Raw genomic sequence first — 18,169 nt, 5'->3', positions numbered from 1 at the left:
AAAAAAACGACAAAAGTGTACCAAGGCTGCATCAACTATTGTTTTAGGGTGCGCATCTACTTTTATTTTAGAAGAGGGTGTGGCTGAACTAGCGTGAGCGTACGCTGTAGAGCTGGGCCTGGCCCGTGAGTGGCGAGGCCGACATTTCACTGTTCATGTATGCAAAGCCCTGAGCGACAGCGCGGTCCATGACACTCAACAGGCCCGCTTACGCTCCGCTTGGATACTTAAAGGCACCAAAAGGGCCGAGCCATTAATTTAAGTAAGAAAAAAGAGGAAAAAGGTTTTAAGTGGGGGGAGAAACCACTACTCCCAGGACGCGCGTCGCCGGGGATCGCCGGAGCTAGGGTTCCGTCAGTCCGATGGCGGTGGCCCTCCCGACGGCCTTCCCTCCGCACGGCCTCCCCCAGCCGGACGCTCCTGCCGGGGACATGGGCCGGCGCCTCCTGCAGGTGCGCGGGCTCCGCCGGCTGCCGCTCCACGAGCTCGTCCCCCGCCTCGCCGAGCTCCGCGCCGACGAGGCCAGCCCCGTGCGCAAGATCGTCGTCGAGTGAGTGCTCCCGCTCCTCTTATTCGGCCATTCCGTTGGGCCACTCCAGTGCTCTGCCCCGCTAGTCAGTTTCGTCAGCAACTTAACCTTGCTGCCTCCTGCCAATTCGATTCGAGGTAACTTAAATTGATAGTGAATTCAGCAACAAAAGTAGCAGTAAAGTTTCAACCAAATGTGTAATTTCTGTTGTAAAGGTTCTGGAGTTCTATACGTTGCAGTGGCCAATTACTCAAATGCGCAATTTACTAGTACCAAATGCTAAGGTTTCATGTGGTGGAATGGCAGCCGAATGCTTTCTGTCATGATATCATCTGATTTTGTTTTCGCAGCGCAATGAAATATGCTCATATCTTGACTTATGTTTAATTCAACTCGTCCACCTGACATAGGATGATTGGTGAGATTGGGTCAAAGCACACGGTGTATATACCCGACATGATGCCCTGTCTGCTGGATCTTTTGAATGACGAGACGCCGGCGGTCGCGAGACAGGCTGTTAAAACAGGAACAGACTTATTTGCCAAAGTACTGCAAGAGCTCGTTATCCAGGTAATTCTAACAAGCAGCACCTTTAAGAGTTGCCTGTGTGTGGACTTTGGCTCATATTGCTGTTTGCCGGTCCTAAATCCAGGGTTTGTTCTCGAGTGGGGGGATTGACGAGTCACTCAAGTCATCATGGGAATGGATGCTCAAGCTTAAATCAGCGGTGTCGCTCATGGCATTCCAGGTAAGCCACTATCCTCTTTTTGCATCCAGTTAATTGCATCATCTCGGCTTACAGTTTCTCTCATTTATGGCATCTCCATGTCAGCCTACCAGCAACGAAGGAGTCAGGTTGCTGGCTGTTAAGTTTGTTGAGAAAACAGTTCTTATGCATACCCCGGATCCCAATATCACATCTGATCCACCAAACCAAGCTACAGAAGGTAGAACATGTGCTGTACTACTTTATATAAATGGCCTGTTTTAAATTTGGATTTATGGCATGATAATCTGTTGATCCTTTGCAGATATGGGATTCAATATAGCATGGTTAAGGGGAGGTCACCCTCTGCTTAATGTTGGTGACCTAGCCATGGAAGCCAGCCAGAGCCTTGGACTGTTGCTAGAACAACTCAAGTCTCCTAAAATAAGATTACTCAGCACTTCGATGATCATTGTCTTTGTTACTAGGTTGGCCTCATCCATTTGTATTCCCTTTTTTTTTGCATGTGCGGTTTGTATCATCTTTCGAGCAAATGAATTTCCTGAAAGATGGCGCTGTGTCATTTCTTCATTCTTTTTTAGAAAATTTTCAGGTTATAGTCCCTTACATTAGCATCTGTATATGTTCTGATGCGTGTGTTTCTTACTCATTTTCTAATATCAACTTCTCCCAGTCTCTCGGCTATTGCTCAAAGAAGGCCTTCCTTTTATGGACGCATACTGCCAGTTTTACTTTCTTTGGACCCAGCAAATACCATTATCAAAGTGCAAGTTCCAGGCGCATTCCATGCTTTGAAGAGTGCCATTGATGCATGCCTGAAATGTACACATTCAAGTGCTGAGCCGGTACTTCTTTTACCTTCTTGCAGTAAATTGTAAGATGCTATGTACTCCCTCCGTTCCTAAATATTTGTCTTTTTAGATATTCCAAATGGGCTACCACATACGGATGTATATGGACATATTTTAGAGTGTAGATTCACTCATTTTGCTCCGTATGTAGTCACTTGTTGAAATCTCTAGGAAGACAAATATTTAGGAACGGAGGGAGTAAATAATATCTGTTTTGTCAAGGAACTTTACTTGATATGCATATGCTCTTTTCAGTAGTATATGACATGTCTCACTTCATGCTTACATTTTCAGAATCCGCTCTAGGTGCATTCTTACTAATTTGAAGTTCTACTTTTCAGTGGCGAGCTCGACTATTGGAAGCTCAAAATATTATAAACCAGGGAGATTCAATAGCTGCAAATGATTCAAATGCTGGTAGGAGTGCTGGAGACACGTCAAACAGGGCCGAATCGTTGCCTCTGACAGTATGTACCTCTATATCTAAATTATATCTCTTCTGCAAATTCCAACCTTTGCAATGAGCCCCCCACACCCCCACCCACATACACCAAGAATTGATTCAATCTATAAGTGTTTCAAAATAAGTATAAACTATATTTCTATGACAGGAAACAAGCACTGACAACAGTAACAAGCGGAGTCTGGCTGATGACATGAATAATATTCTAGAAGATGATGGTCATTCCAGCAAAAGGGTCAAACAATCACATGATTCTCAGGAACATAGTGAAGAGGCAAACAAGAGAAATACCGAGGCAGCCTCTGTTGATTCATCATCCAATCAACCCACCCCTGCAAGAACTGAGAATTCTGAAGCTGTATATCAATTAATTGGTATGTTTGCTGCATTAGCTGCGCAAGGCGACAGAGCTGCTGGATCACTACAAATCCTGTCATCCAGTATCGCTGCTGACTTATTAGCAGAGGTTGTAATGGTTAACATGCAACACCTGCCAGTTGCTGGTCCTGAAGTAGATCAACGACAACATCCTTCAACTAGCCAGTCCTCTGTTGCTCCTAGTCGGAATCTTCTTTCAGGCCGCTTTCCAATGTTAGAGGCTCTGTGGAAGGTAGTTTCTCTAGCTGTCCCTGCTTATTTTGTTAGATTTTCTTGTTTCATTTTGTTTATTGAATCCTCCATTTCAGACAATAAGTGAAGCGGATCAAGCTGAAGCACCTCCAGCTAAGGATTCTGCTCTGGTGACATCTGCTGCTGGTGAGATCATACCAGTTCTTGTCAGTTCTCCTGTTCCTTCTGCATTAAAAACACCGAAGGAGGAGGACATTAGTTCAGCAGTTCCACTAGATATAGAAATGGTAGAGGCTAAAGTGCCCACTGCAGATGCCACTGGGTTATCGATGGAGACTCAGGAATCATCAGAAACTTCCCATGCTTCTACAGAACCTCAAGGAACCCAAGAACATTCTGGCAGTTTTGTTACTCCATTGCCAGCTGACAATTCTTCTGTTGGGATCAGTTTGGCTCAATGTTCAGAAACTCGCAGTCCAAGCTCCTCTACTATTGACGGAAGCCAGTCACAGTTTTCATCTTTGAATGCCCCTACTTCACAGTATGTTCTTCCAAAATTGGTTGTGACTAATGTCGACCTGACCGATGAGGCTAAAGATCTCCTTCAGAAAGAAGCGTTTCTGCGTATTCTTGAGAGAGATAAGCAAGTAGAGTCTGGTGGTTCGAAAGCTCGTCTTCCGTTGCTTTCTCACCTGAGTGTTGAGGTATTGATCACCATTCCTCCTGTCGAGTACCATCCTTTGCCTTGAACTTTGCTTAATCGTATCTGTGTGCACCACTTTTTGGCTATTTAGAAATCCCAAATCAGTTTCTCTAGAAACACTGAACTGTTAGCTATGCTCTAGTTTCTTGTATACTGTATTATTGACATGTTCTCTCTATTTTACGGTACTTTCTCATGCAGTTTCCTTTGGAGTTGGACCCTTGGGAGCTTCTCAAAAAACATGTACTATCTGACTATGTAACTAAGGAGGTAAGACTCGTATAAATGGTTTTCTGTAAGTGTTATCTTAGTTATTTAGTTATTATCCAGGAAAGAACTGGATGGCTAGTGATTTAACCCCAAAAAAGCCCAAATCAGAGCATTGTCCTACTTAGGTGTCTGAACTAAGGTGGGAATCAGGTTCAGCCACCTGATATGTATATCCAGTCAAGTTTATTACTGGCCAGTACTTGCATAGAATACTTGTCCTAGGAGCCAATAGATACCCTGTCTGACAGCAGAGAATCAGATGCAACAAAATACCAGTAGAATTACAAAAGAAGAAAAACAAACCCCCAGAACACTTCTGCCAAATGAAAACGAAAATAAATATATTTTTCACCATCACTTGCAATAATTTGTTCTTTTCTAGATTGTACCATGTCTATGATCTGTTGTTCAACCAATGACCCAGTGATTGAATAAGTGAACTAGTGAATAAGCATGTTATCATTCTTGTTCATCTATATATTGTTGGCTTATTATGCATGTGTTCTTGATTTCATGTAGCAAGATTAGACAGACTGGTAGAAATTGTTATTATATCTTATATGATAATGTTTGCCATTTTATGTTTGGTGCAACCTTCCTAGTTTGCTTATGTGGTTACTTGCATGGTTTCACTCGATATGCCTCCTCCAGTGATTTCTAACTCATCTTTCCTTGAGCAGGGACACGAGTTGACACTGGGCATCCTGAACAGGTTATATCGCGAGGCAGAACAGGATCAGGACTTCCTTTCATCTAGAACTGCAACATCAGTTTATGAATCATTTGTTCTGACAATAGTATGTCTCCTTAAAACTTTGGTAACTTTGACACAGCTACCTTTTCTTTGTATCATGACCAACCATTTTCCTTTTTGCCTAGGCTGAAAATCTTCGTGATATGTTTCCGGCTTCAGATAGATCACTTGGCAAATTGCTTTGTGAGATGCCATACCTACCAGAAGGTGTACTAAAATTGCTAGAGGGTTTATGTTCTCCTGGAAATAATGAAAAGCAGGACAAGGATCTTCAGAGTGGTGACAGGGTAACTCAAGGTCTAAGTGCTGTCTGGAACCTTATCATGTTAAGACCTCCAAATCGGGACAGATGTCTGGACATTGCTTTGCAGGTGCTGTATGGATACCCTGATATATTACTGATAAATATTTTAACATATATGTGGGATATGCTTGCTTAGCCATATAGCTCTATTAATATCATCCGTCTGTCGAGCAGTTTTAACATGGTCCCTCTTACCTCCTCTTTTCACGTGAGAGGTAAGAGTATATAATAGATCTGATCCGTTGATTTCATTAAGTAGTGGGTACTCTTACCTTCTTACCTCCCATGTGAAAAGAGAAGGTAAGAGGGACCATGTTAAAATTGCTCCTGCCTGATTGGTTGCTAACTGACAAGCGCACGTTTGGGACATCTGTTCTGACTTCTGATTTAATGGTACAGTCTAAATAATAGCAAACATATCATGGATTTCAGTTCCATTTTCTTTGGCATGTTTAGTAGCATTGTGAAGCACTAAATCAATCTTAATCGCTTCTTTCGAGCATGGCTGAACACTAAAATATAAGAAATGGTCAATCGTTTATATTTCCCTTTCACTTACATGAGCTTTAGATTAAACTCTGAGCATGTAATTGCAGTGCATAAAACTTCCACACTGGTTTGTTTTTATGATCTAGTACAAATTTTCTGCTTCAAGTATAGTCTTTAGTGCCATTCCCTGTTTTCTTATGTCACTAAGTAGCAGTGTTTCTTGCAGAGTTCAATCAATCGTCTAGATGAGGTCCGCATGAAGGCAATACGTTTGGTAATCCCTTGATCCTTCCTGCTTGTAAGAAAGGTGCACATATGTGATTTTGTTCACTTCATTTGTCATTCGGTAATAACAGGTAGCAAATAAACTATTTCCCATGGCAAGCATTTCCAAAAGGATTGAAGATTTTGCAAATGAAAAACTTAATTCAGTCCTAGAAGTGATTCCAGCGGCTGAATCTGCATCAGGTGCTGAGATGGCCACACCCGAGGTTCACCAGGTTTGCTTCCTGCTCTAATTTCTTTCACATATTCCTTTGCTGCTATCTGAACTAACCATGGTTTTAGATGATTCTTAAATCGGATTGCGTTGTCTACCATTATAAATTTGATAAATAATCTCAAGAGAAACTGTTGAAAACAGAGAAAATATTGATAAACCAGTGTACTTAGGCATGCAAATTTGGAACCTTTAGGGTACCCCCCGACCCTACTTAGTTCAACCAAATGAACTAAAATTTCAAAAGTAGTGTGAATTCTGAAAATTTACTTCACTTAGTTGAACTAAGGAGGGTCGGAGGGTACCCTCAAGGTTCCAAATTTGCATCCCTAAGTATACTGCTGTAAATGAAAAGAGGTGCAAACATTATTAGTAGGATATGCAGATGTCTTAATAATATATTGGCTTGGGACGTACTCTTAGCATCATAACTCTCATTGTTTTCTGTTTCCTTTCAAGGCAAAATTTGGTTGACTTGCTGTTTTTGAAGGATGGTGGTTTAGAAAATTTATCCTCGGTAGCAGATGCTCTAACTTTGATGTCGCTGTATTTTGCTCTGTGTACCAAGGTCAGTGGTTCTCCTTTGTAACCCTTTGTCTGATTGTGTGAATTCTACTAACAGCATATGGTTTGTATCTTACTGCAGAAGCACTCCCTTCTCCGGCGTGTATTTGAAATATATGGCAGTCTTCCACAGGCTGCCAAACAGGTCTTGCATCCGACATTGTCTGTGATGCCATTAGATCTTATTCAATCTGCCATGGCTCGTTTTCTATAACATAAATTCTATGCTTTCCAGGCAGTTCACAGACAAGTACCCATTCTGATTCGCACGATACGTTCCTCTCCTGACCTTCTTGGTATCATCTCAGATCCACCAGCTGACTGTCGGGACCTACTCATGCAGGTGCAAGTTGTGCTTTTCTTTGCCTATTAAGATATGCCGTCTTCTATTGGTCAAAGTTCTACATTACATGTTTGGGAAAGAGGGTTCATGAAAATATAACCTGATCATTGAATTTCTTTCATTTGAATGCATTTGTATAATCCAAGATATTGCATTCTCATGCAGGTTTTACAGACCCTCACTGATGGAGCAGTGCCATCTCAAGATCTGATTTCTTCCATAAAGAACTTATATTCAAAAACTAAGGTTATATATTTCTCTGTATCTGAGTTAAGCTTCAAGTTCTTGCTGACATTTATACGATCAGATTGTGTGATTCTAATTTACAAAACATTGTCTTCATTTTGTAGGATACTGAGTTCCTTTTCCCAGTGATGGCTCATCTGCCAAAAGATGAGGTTTCCTCTTTTACATTCTTAGAACATTTAAGATATAAAAATAATTAGCAGTATGTACTGTATGTCTACCTTTTTGTACTATAGAATGTATATGGTGGTTATACTTAATGAATAGCTGACGTAATAAGTCTGCACATGGTAGCTGAAATGCTCACGTTATATTCAATTCAAGTTGAGATGGCAACATGTTGTGGGCAATGGTTAATGTTTTGAAAGAAAACTCATGTTCCGGTTGGTATTAGATTTATTTCACGAACCAGTGGTTGTGGACCTTGACAGTAACTGACTTGGTTCATTGGTGGAGCAAAAATTTAAGCATTGTAGTCGAGATACCACATGTATTCTGTAGGCATTGCTGCCAAGGTATAACTTATGTTTTGTATGTAGTTCCATGTTAGTAATTCTTTGTTTTGTCCTTTTTTCAGATTCTGTCTGTGTTTCCCAATATTGTTAATCTTCCGGTGGATAAGTTTCAAGTTGCCCTTTCTCGAATCCTGCAGGTTGGTTTTTTCTCTACTTTTTTTTTCCTTGGCTATGATTTGAAACATTATGCTGGTTCATCAATTGTAAGTTAGAAATAAAGCACTAGTGTTTGTTTATATCTGGGTGTGTTTGTTGCACACTTTATGTAAAACTTCGTACCTTCAAGGTTTTCTTGGAAAACTTATTTAGCTCACTCTTGGACTTCTATTTCTCAAGTCACTTTAATATGCTCCGCCTTTTGTTTGTTTTAAGGTCTTTTCCTCTTCTATGCAATGTTAATCAGGCAGCATAACTTCCTACCTACTGCAGGGATCACCACAACATGGCCCTATTCTTGACCCATCAGAAATTTTGATTGCGATTCATGTAATAGATCCTGAAAAAGAAGGAATACCACTGAAAAAGGTCTGTTAGTTTTCCACTTTTCCATTTGTTAAAATGCACATCACTTGGCGAGTTAATTCGTTACACTGACGGAGTGATAATTTATATTAATTTTCTGTAGGTTATGGATGCATGTGCTGCCTGCTTCGAGCAAAGGACAACATTCACTCAGCAAGTTTTGGCAAAAGCACTAAACCAACTGGTATCTATTTCTGGACATTATCACATTTTCCATTGTATGTGGCTATGTGCCTTACGATATGATAATCTGTTGGCTCTTTGCTCAAACCCTTTGTGTTTCCACAGGTTGAACAGATTCCCCTTCCTTTGCTGTTCATGCGAACTGTTATGCAAGCGATAAGTGCATTTCCTGCCTTGGTAAGCCAATTGTCTGAACCCATTTTGTGTCAGAAATATGGCTTATGTTTCTCATGCTCTAATCTAGCATGCGAGAGACTTGCCTGGCACGAAGTATATATGTGGATATGGATGATCTTGGTGTGGTTTATGCATTATTATCATGCTGAAGTCAACCGCTCTCAGTTTTGCTGAAGTCAACAGCTCTCAGTTTTGCTGAAGTCAACAGCTCTCAGTTTTGCTGATTTGTTACCCGTTATATTGTAACCTGATAGTGAGACTTCCTTTCAGGTGGATTTTGTAATGGAGATCATGTCACGCCTTGTTAGCAAGCAGGTGCTCACTTTTGTGTTGGGCATGAATTCAGTTACAGTGTTTTTTTTTTCATTACTGACGCTTCAGTCATCATTTTGTCATGGCAGATATGGAAATATCCGAAGTTATGGGTAGGATTCCTGAAGTGTGCTATCCTGACAAAGCCTCAGTCCTATGGTGTGTTACTGCAGGTTTGTTCACTTCTCTTCTCCCGATACACCTATATGTGTTCTTTCGTCTGCAAAGAAAGTCTCTAGGATGTGCATCATGTGTTAGCTGTTCTTTTTTCTTTAAAGTACAAGAGGTACTAACATTTTAGTACAGAGTGCATCATGTGTTGATAACTTATACTAAAATTTTAGCGAGTGCCACAAACAACTCTTTTTTTTTTAATCTAATAGTTAGTTCCAGAAACAGAAATGGTAACGTCCTAATAGTTGAAGGTTAAACTGCCGGTCGATATTTACTTTTCTCATAATTTCATAATTATTCCTGTTCAAAAATAGAAAAAACTGTAATGTATCAAGACTTCTCCATAACATCACACTTGGTTTGTCAGTTACCAGCTCCACAACTCGAAAATGCGCTGAATAAGAACCCTGTACTGAAGGCGCCCCTGGTCGAGCATGCCAGCCAGCCAAACGTTCGATCGACTCTCCCGAGGTATGTCGCCTCTCTCTATTCATACGAGTTCTAGTGCTATACCATTTCAAACGCGTGGCGCTGGATCTGACCGGAGCCTGTGCCTTTTTGGTGGCAGGTCTAGCTTGGTGGTTCTGGGCCTCGCTGAAGATCAACAGCAGCAGCCTGCACCCGAGGCGCAGAGCAGCCAGAACCAGGCCGCGGAGACCAGCAGCTCCGCCGCAGAGGCCACGACAGAAGTAACCCAGGAATCCTCCGCCGCCAGTTGACATATCCCCTGCAGCCCCCGGTAAAAAATGCCTCCCACAGCTTCATTGATTATACCCTTGTTTGTCCAATCATCATGAACGACCTTCTTTGCGTCTTTGTATTTCCTTTAGGGAAGATATACGGACATTGTGTACCGTTAATGATCTGGACTTATCGGTAATACATTGCAGGCCTCTTGTGTATTTGCTGGAACATAATGGAGGCATTTGGCAGGCGACAAAGCGATACCCGCATTAATGTAGTACTGGGAAAGATGGCATGGCAAGACCATGCGGCGAAGCAATGTTTAGCTGCTGCGCGATTTGTATACAACATTTATATTACACTAAACATTTGATAATAGTGGTAGGAAAAAGTGAAAGTTGTTCGCCCTGTTGTCTATCTGTTTCGGTAGCCTGTATTCCAGTCCACTAAAGTGGCATGTAGAACATTAAACAAGGTTTGTTATAAAAATGTTCTGAATTTATCTACTACCTTGTTCTATTTAACTGTTCATAACGATGCATTTGAGCTCGGGATTAGAACGACAGTTTTGTGTGACAGTGATCTTTCTTGCTAAATGGAAAGCAGCTCTCAAACACAGTTTGTTTGTTTGTTTGTGTGAAGTGCTCGCTACCCAGTTACAGAAGTGGCCTGTTCGTTTGCTTGCTCTCCAATCTCCATCCAGTGTTACCAACGACCCTTAGTACGTGTCAAATTGCTGCAGACATAGGCTAGGTTTGGCATGACGCGTGCTCTGCAAACAAAACAAAAAAGCTTAGACTCCACCACAAATCCGACTTAAGATTTGGAACCATGGCAAATCGGCTGTTGTTTTCATGGCAAATTATGTCCTCCGAAGATGACAAGTTTAGTTGGTGAGCATGGCAAACCCCCCTCAATTTTAGCACAAACGAACACGAGGGCCTGTTCCCCTGCATCTATCTCACCATGTTTTTAACACAAACGAGCAGCTCCCTCCCTCCTTGACTAGCCAGCCCAGCAGGAGAAGCCATGGTTGCTCTCTTTAATTAGTTTTTGTTAATGTCGATAGATTAGCCTGTTAGGTTAAGCCAGGGCTCACATGAGCAGATGATTAGCCAATGTACGCACTAAGCACTGCAGTACGGTATAATTTATTATTTGATTTTCAAGAAAAACATGGTGGTTCAGTAAACTGAACTGCAACTGCAACTGATATCGCAGCCCGGCACCTGAGGCGCAGAACAGCCAGAACCACGACGGGAGTAGCCCAGGAATCCTCTGTTCCCAGTTGGCATCTCCCCTGCAGCCCCGGTAAAGTTCTCTGTTCGACCACATCAGAGGTCAGCTTCAGCGATGTGTTTGCGTGAAGAACTTTAGTACGTACTACCCGGTCACAGAAATGCTCTGTTCGTTTTGCCCTGATGCAAGTGGAGATTCAAATAAAATTTTCGAAAACTGAAGCCACCACCCAAAGCATCGTGTATCTTCAAACCTTTCAAACTTTGCGTCGCAGAAGAAATGAAAGAGGTTCCAAATTTTGAATCGCGCCTTCTTCACATAGACGCAGCTAGTGAGGTAATACTGAGGCGCGTCAATTGCTGGTTGAAAACTATTTCCAAACCCCCTCTTTGGCCCTCCCTTCGTGGTGGGCCACTGAGAATTTCTGAAAGGGTCCCCTCTTCTTCGGTCGAGGGTAAAGCCCTACAATACCTTGAATTCAAATCTTATCGGCAACGAAAATTTTATATTTAAACTCTGGGTGTTCATCTGCTGTTTCTTCATCCCGACCTGTTTCAGCCAATGGATGCTGAACTCATTCAGCTTTACAATTGCACTTCATAGCTGTAAGCTGCCTGTCAGCATTCAGTTTGATGTTTCAGAGAAATGCTTACTGGCTACTACTGCCTCTGGGTTCTTGTTCCTGATTTCATCGAAGCTTATGCCTTGCGGCTTAATAGTGCAAGCTATCGATGTGCCCAATTAGTTTTCATTCATACCCGTGCGCAAAAATCTGGAAGTTTACCTAGCTTTACCTAGATGAGTACGTAGGTGTAGGATTATTGGTTTGATAATAATGCCCCGAGAGCTGCACATGGATATGGGTTTGCAGTTGGATTATCGAACTGTTCTACTAGAACAAGTACATGCATATAGCACGCAACGCTGGAACAGATGAGTTTACTTCATCAATGCCTTTTTTTTCCGCGAAACTACTTCATCAATGCCTGCCATGCTATCGTGCTGCTTGTTTGTAGGTAGGTCGGCAGAATTCCATTTTGAGATCTCAGTGTTCCAGTCGTTGAAAACTAGAGCGAATTCGGATAACGCTTCTCCATCGGGTAGGTACAGACAGACAGGCAGCATGCATGCTCATACGTACAGTACATTTTTTATAGGTTTCCCTCCGATTTCATTAATGAAACCAAAAGCGAGCACACACACAAACGAGGTCCCGTCCAACCATCAGTTTTTTAAACTGCATCGATGCTACACTAAGCTGAGGACTACCCTACCGCATGGGAATACAAAAGAGATGCATCGCTTACATCATTTTTGCCAGAGAGTTATTCTCCCACAAGTTCAAGATTATAAGCCGAACAACAAAGAGAGGAGGCATGCTATCTTCTGTCTTCGCTGGCCTCATCCTTCCATATCGGTGACTATGAGTCAAAACCAGACCGGGCTGATAGTCTCTGGATTATAACTTGGTCATGTACTGACAACTTGTAGTTGGCAGCCCAACCGGGTTGATAAACACTGGTTTGAAAACATCACAAATCTTAGCAAAAGAAAAAGAAACTTAGCAAAAGGCAAATGAAACCATTGTAGTCGAGGCTTTTCACAGGCTGCCAGGCCCCAAATTTGATCAAGAGGTGTTGCTATGGTTCGGGTTCGACCAAGCCCCCAAGTGATGCTGTGGCATTACGCCGATCAAAAGGCATTGCTATGGTTTCGGGTCGACCAAGCCCCCAAGTGATGCTGTGGCTTTACGCCGATCAAGAGGCGTAGCCATGGTTCGGGTTCGACCATGCTCCCAAGTGATGCTGTGGCATTACGCCGATCAAGAGGCGTGGCTATGGTTCGGATACGACCAAGCCCCCAAGTGATGCTGTGGCATTGCGCCGATCAAGAGCCGTGGCTATGGTTCGGATACGACCAAGCCCCCAAGTGATGCTGTGGCATTGCGCCGATCAAGAGGTGTAACTATGGTTCGGATATGACCAAGCCCCCAAGTGATCTGATATCAAGCTTTAAGAAGCTAAATCAAGGGGCAAACCGGACGCCGCTTTGTAAGCTCCATGTAACCACACGTGATGTAAGAAAACAACAGATACCCCGCTTTAGCTGAGGTTCTGGTTTATTATATTGATCATAATATATACAATGTCATAATATGTACATAAGCAGAGCCTGTAGCTCAAGTATAGTAGGGCCGAAGATGAGCAATATTCCATGGCTGGTTGGTCTCCTCCTCCGATTTACGTGAGTCTTTGTGCTCTCGAATATCGATTAGGTAGTACGACCCATTGTGCAGATCCTTGCTGACCACAAAAGGTCCTTCCCAAGGGGGGGATAGCTTGTGCATATCTGTCTGATCCTGGATGAGTCGAAGCACCAAATCTCCTTCTTGAAAGGTTCTGGTTCTAACCCGGCGGCTATGATAACGACGCAGATCTTGCTGATAAATCGCCGAACGGGCTGCCGCCATGTCACGCTCCTCATCTAACAGGTCAAGAGCTTCCTGCCGTGCCTTCTCGTCATCCGCTTCAACATATGCCGCTACACAAGGCGAGTCATGACGGATGTCACTAGGAAGAACCGCTTCCGCTCCATAAACCATGAAGAACGGCGTGTAGCCTGTCGATCTGTTGGGTGTGCTATTGATGCTCCATAACACTGAAGGTAACTCCTCAACCCAACAACCCGGCGTCCGTTGCAAAGGAACCATAAGCCGGGGTTTGATGCCTCTCAAGATCTCTTGATTGGCCCTCTCCGCTTGACCATTGGACTGGGGGTGAGCCACTGATGACATGTCAAGCCGGATGTGCTCACGTTGACAGAACTCCTTCATGGCACCCTTTGACAAATTGGTACCATTGTCTGTTATAATGCTGTGTGGAAAGCCAAACCGGAAAATCACCTTTTTGATGAATTGAACCGCCGTGGCCGCGTCACACGTACTAACTGGCTCTGCCTCTACCCATTTTGTGAACTTATCAACCACCACCAAAAGGTGGGTCTTCTTGTCCTTCGACCTCTTGAAAGGCCCAACCATATCCAGCCCCCAAGTTGCAAACGGCGTGATTGGAATCATCCTCAATTCTTGAGCTGGTACATGAGCACGCCGTGAGAATTTCTGACAGCCATCACATCTTTTAACCAAGTCCTCGGCATCAGCATGAGCTGTCAACCAATAAAAACCGTGACGAAACGCCTTGGCCACCAAAGATTTTGAACCGGCGTGGTGCCCACAATCTCCTTTGTGGATCTCACGCAAAATTTCACGACCTTCCTCAGGAGATACACAACGTTGAAACGCCCCTGTCACACTGCAATGATGTAACTCTCCATTGATAATAGTCATGGACTTGGACCGCCGGGTTATCTGTCTGGCCAAAGTTTCATCCTCTGGTAACTCGCCCCGGTTTATAACGCCAGATACGGAACCGTTCAATCCGGGATAACATGTAGAGCTGCCACCAACTGAGCCTCCGGATCAGGAACAGCCAAATCCTCTTCACCAGGGAGCTTGACGGACGGATTATGCAAAATATCCAGGAAGACATTAGGTGGAACCGGTTTACGTTGGGAACCCAGGCGGCTTAAAGCGTCTGCTGCTTCATTCTTCCGCCGGTCCACATGATCCACCTGATAACCTTTGAAGTGACCTGCAACAATATCCACCTCACGACGATATGCTGCCATTAGTGGGTCCTTGGAATCCCAAGTGCCGGACACTTGTTGAGCCACCAGATCCGAGTCACCGAAGCACTTAACTCGGCTGAGATTCATCTCCTTAGCCATCCGAAGACCATGGAGTAAGGCCTCATATTCAGCTGCATTATTAGTGCAAGGGAACATTAAACGGAGAACATAACAAAACTTATCACCTCGTGGGGAAGTTAACACGACTCCAACCCCCGAGCCCTCCAATTGCCTAGACCCATCAAAATTAATAGTCCAATAAGTGTGATCCGGCTTCTCTTCTGGCGCTTGTAATTCTGTCCAATCATTGATGAAATCCAGAAGTGCCTGAGATTTGATCGTCGTTCAGGGTATGTATTTCAACCCATGAGGCCCGAGCTCGATAGCCCACTTAGCAATTCGACCAGTTGCCTCCCTATTCTGGATTATATCCCCCAAAGGAGCAGAGCTGACCACCGTGATGGGATGACCTTGGAAATACTGCTTAAGCTCCCGGCTTGCCATGAAAACCCCATACACCAATTTTTGCCAATGCGGGTACCTATGCTTGGATTCAATGAGTACCTCACTAATATAGTAAACCGGCCGCTGAACCGGATATTCCTTTCCTGCCTCCTTGCGCTCCACCACAATAGCCACACTAACAGCCCGAGCGTTAGCTGCCACATATAGCAGCAATGGCTCTTTGTCAATTGGAGCAGCGAGAACCGGCGGATTAGCTAGCTGCCGCTTTAAGTCCTCAAATGCTTCATTAGCGGCGTCACTCCAGACGAAGTTATCCGTTTTCTTCAGCATCTGATACAAAGGGATGGCCTTCTCGCCGAGGCGGCTGACAAAACGGCTCAACGCGGCAATCCGGCCTGCCAGGCGTTGAACATCATTGATACACTTCGGTTTAGCCAAGGAGGTGATGGCTTTGTTTTTTTCCGGATTAGCTTCAATGCCCCTGTTAGACACCAAAAAACCCAAGAGCTTGCCTGCAGGTACACCAAAGACACACTTGGCCGGATTAAGCATCATTTTATAAACCCGCATGTTATCAAAGGTTTCCTTCAAGTCATCAATCAATGTCTCGTTTTTCCTTGATTTCACCACAATATCATCCACATAGGCGTGAACATTGCGGCCGATCTGTTTATGAAGACAATTCTGCACACACCGTTGATAAGTTGCCTGTGCACTCTTGAGCCCAAAGGGCATGGACACATAGCAGAAGGCTCCAAAGGGAGTTATGAAGGCCGTCTTCTCCTGGTCCTTAACTGCCATTTTGATCTGATGATAACCAAAATATGCATCCAAAAAACTTCACCGCTCACAACCCGCTGTAGCATCAATAATCTGATCAATACGGGGGAGGGCAAAAGGATCTGCTAGACAAGCTTTGTTGAGATCTGTGTAGTCCACACACATACGCCAAGTGCCATTCTTCTTGAGGACCAGCACCGGATTAGCCAACCACTCAGGATGGAATACTTCAACGATAAATCTAGCCGCCAAGAGCCTGGCTACCTCTTCTCCAATAGCTTTGCGTCTTTCTTCATTGAACCGGCGGAGAAACTGCTTGACCAGTTTATACTTAGGATCAACATTGAGAGTGTGCTCAGCGAGTTCTCTCGGTACACCAGACATGTTAGAAGGCTTCCATGCAAAGATGTCCCGATTCTCACGGATGAACTCGATGAGCGCGCTTTCCTATTTCGGATCCAAGTTAGCGCTGATGCTAAACTGCTTGGACGAATCGCCAGGCACGAAGTCAACAAGTTTAGTCTCATCAGCCGATTTAAACTTCAGGGCCGGATCATGCTCCGTAGTTGGTTTCTTCAACGAAGTCATATCTGCCGGATCAACATTGTCTTTGTAAAACTTCAACTCCTCTGTTGCACAAACCGACTCAGCATAAGCCGCATCACCTTCCTCACACTCCAGAGCAATCTTGCGGCTTCCATGCACGGTTATAGTTCCCTTGTGACCCGGCATCTTGAGCTGTAGATAGACATAACAAGGTCGTGCCATAAACTTAGCATAAGCTGGCCGTCCAAATAGGGCATGATACGGGCTTATGATTTTCACCACTTCAAAGGTCAAGGTTTCCGATCTCGAGTCATGCTCATCTCCAAAAGCCACCTCCAGAGCTATCTTACCAACAGGATATGCCGACTTACCAGGCACCACACCATGGAACACCGTATTGGACGGTTTAAGATTTTTATCTGTTAGCCCCATGCGACGGAAAGTTTCATAATAAAGGATATTGATACTACTCCCTCCATCCATGAGTACCTTAGTGAACTTATAATCTCCCACCTGAGGTGCCACCACCAGAGCCAGATGACCCGGATTGTCAACCCGGGGTGGATGATCGTCTCTACTCCACACAACGGGTTGCTCGGACCAGCGCAAATAACGGGGCACCGCCAGTTCAACGGCATTCACCACCCTTTTATGAAGCTTCTGATCGCGCTTGTCCATGCTAGTGGTGAAGACATGATACTGTCCGCTATTCAACTGCTTCGGGTTGCTCTGGTAACCTGACTGCTGCTGCTGCTGATTGCCCTAATGATTATAGCCACCTTGGTTACCTTGATTACTTTGATTGTTATGTCCACCCTGATTGCCATGGAACCCTGAACCGGAATTTCCTCCGCCTGAACCGCCTCCTTATCCATGATCATACCGGAAAGAGTCAGAATTTTTGAACTCTTGCATGATGTAACAATCTTTCCAGAGGTGTGTGGATGGTTCCTCCTTCGTCCCATGCTTTGGACAGGGCTGGTTTAACAGATACGACAAAACGGTCCGGGTTAGGATTTGGCATTCCATTGTGCCGGGGCGGTTTACCCTTACGCCGCTGGCCCTTGTCATGTGTATTAGTGTTAGCCACAAAGTCTAAACCGTGGTCCGCTTTACGCTTGCCGCCGTTTCCATGACCCGCCGGGTTGTGGTGCTGCCCCTTGGCGTTGCCGCTCTTCTTTCCGTTCCCTGTCTTATCATCGTCAGACTCGGGATCCTTGGTACTATCAGAGTCGGCATACTTCACTAGTGCAGCCATGAGGGTTCCCATGTCATTACAATGACGTTTAAGCCGTCCCAACTTCAACTTCAATGGTTCAAACCGGCAATTGCCTGCCAATGTTAAAATTGCGGTGTCAGCGTTGATGCGGTTTGATGAATGCAAAATCTCCGAAACTCGGCGCACCCAATGGGTTGTTGACTCTCCTTCCTCCTGGACACAGGCAGCTAGGTCCACAATTGACATGGACTGCTTGCATGTATCCTTGAAATTCTGAATAACCGGGCTCTCAACTCGGCCCATGACCTGATAGAGTTAGCCGGTAAGCTCTTTAGCCAAGTGCGGGCCGTTCCT

At 44.1% G+C, this 18,169-nt stretch overlaps 1 protein-coding gene and 1 pseudogene across 1 annotated transcript; both read left to right on the top strand.

Annotated features, from left to right (window-relative positions):
* The first annotated feature begins 249 nt into the window (after positions 1-249).
* On the top strand, positions 250-10,398 carry LOC123051380 (symplekin). The gene is made up of 28 exons (XM_044474247.1): positions 250-550; positions 940-1,099; positions 1,182-1,277; positions 1,362-1,476; positions 1,561-1,723; positions 1,930-2,101; positions 2,449-2,574; positions 2,719-3,180; positions 3,257-3,844; positions 4,045-4,113; positions 4,794-4,910; positions 4,993-5,238; positions 5,887-5,934; positions 6,017-6,160; positions 6,650-6,727; positions 6,806-6,868; positions 6,959-7,066; positions 7,232-7,312; positions 7,417-7,464; positions 7,890-7,964; positions 8,257-8,352; positions 8,453-8,533; positions 8,638-8,709; positions 8,980-9,024; positions 9,111-9,194; positions 9,563-9,666; positions 9,764-9,934; positions 10,086-10,398. The coding sequence occupies exons 1-27, from the start codon at positions 363-365 to the stop codon at positions 9,912-9,914; spliced, it is 3,780 nt and encodes a 1,259-aa protein (XP_044330182.1). The 5' UTR covers positions 250-362; the 3' UTR covers positions 9,915-9,934; positions 10,086-10,398.
* Positions 10,399-11,424: 1,026 nt separating this feature from the next.
* On the top strand, positions 11,425-11,581 carry LOC123056237 (uncharacterized; annotated as a pseudogene).
* The last annotated feature ends 6,588 nt before the right edge of the window (positions 11,582-18,169 follow it).

This window comes from Triticum aestivum, chromosome 2D (assembly GCF_018294505.1).
Source record: "Triticum aestivum cultivar Chinese Spring chromosome 2D, IWGSC CS RefSeq v2.1, whole genome shotgun sequence".
Classification (NCBI taxonomy): domain Eukaryota; kingdom Viridiplantae; phylum Streptophyta; class Magnoliopsida; order Poales; family Poaceae; genus Triticum; species Triticum aestivum.
Note: the sequence above shows the minus strand (reverse complement) of the source record. Positions and strands in the feature narration are given on the sequence as shown.

What these genes read in the sequence shown, in the direction of transcription:
- LOC123051380 (XM_044474247.1), top strand. Translation starts at nt 363, where the DNA reads ATGGCGGTGGCCCTCCCGACGGCCTTCCCTCCGCACGGCCTCCCCCAG. An exon ending in CCACACCCGAGGTTCACCAG is followed by an intron (nt 6,161 to 6,649) that starts GTTTGCTTCCTG and finishes CTGTTTTTGAAG; the next exon opens with GATGGTGGTTTAGAAAATTT. An exon ending in CCTATGGTGTGTTACTGCAG is followed by an intron (nt 9,195 to 9,562) that starts GTTTGTTCACTT and finishes TTGGTTTGTCAG; the next exon opens with TTACCAGCTCCACAACTCGA.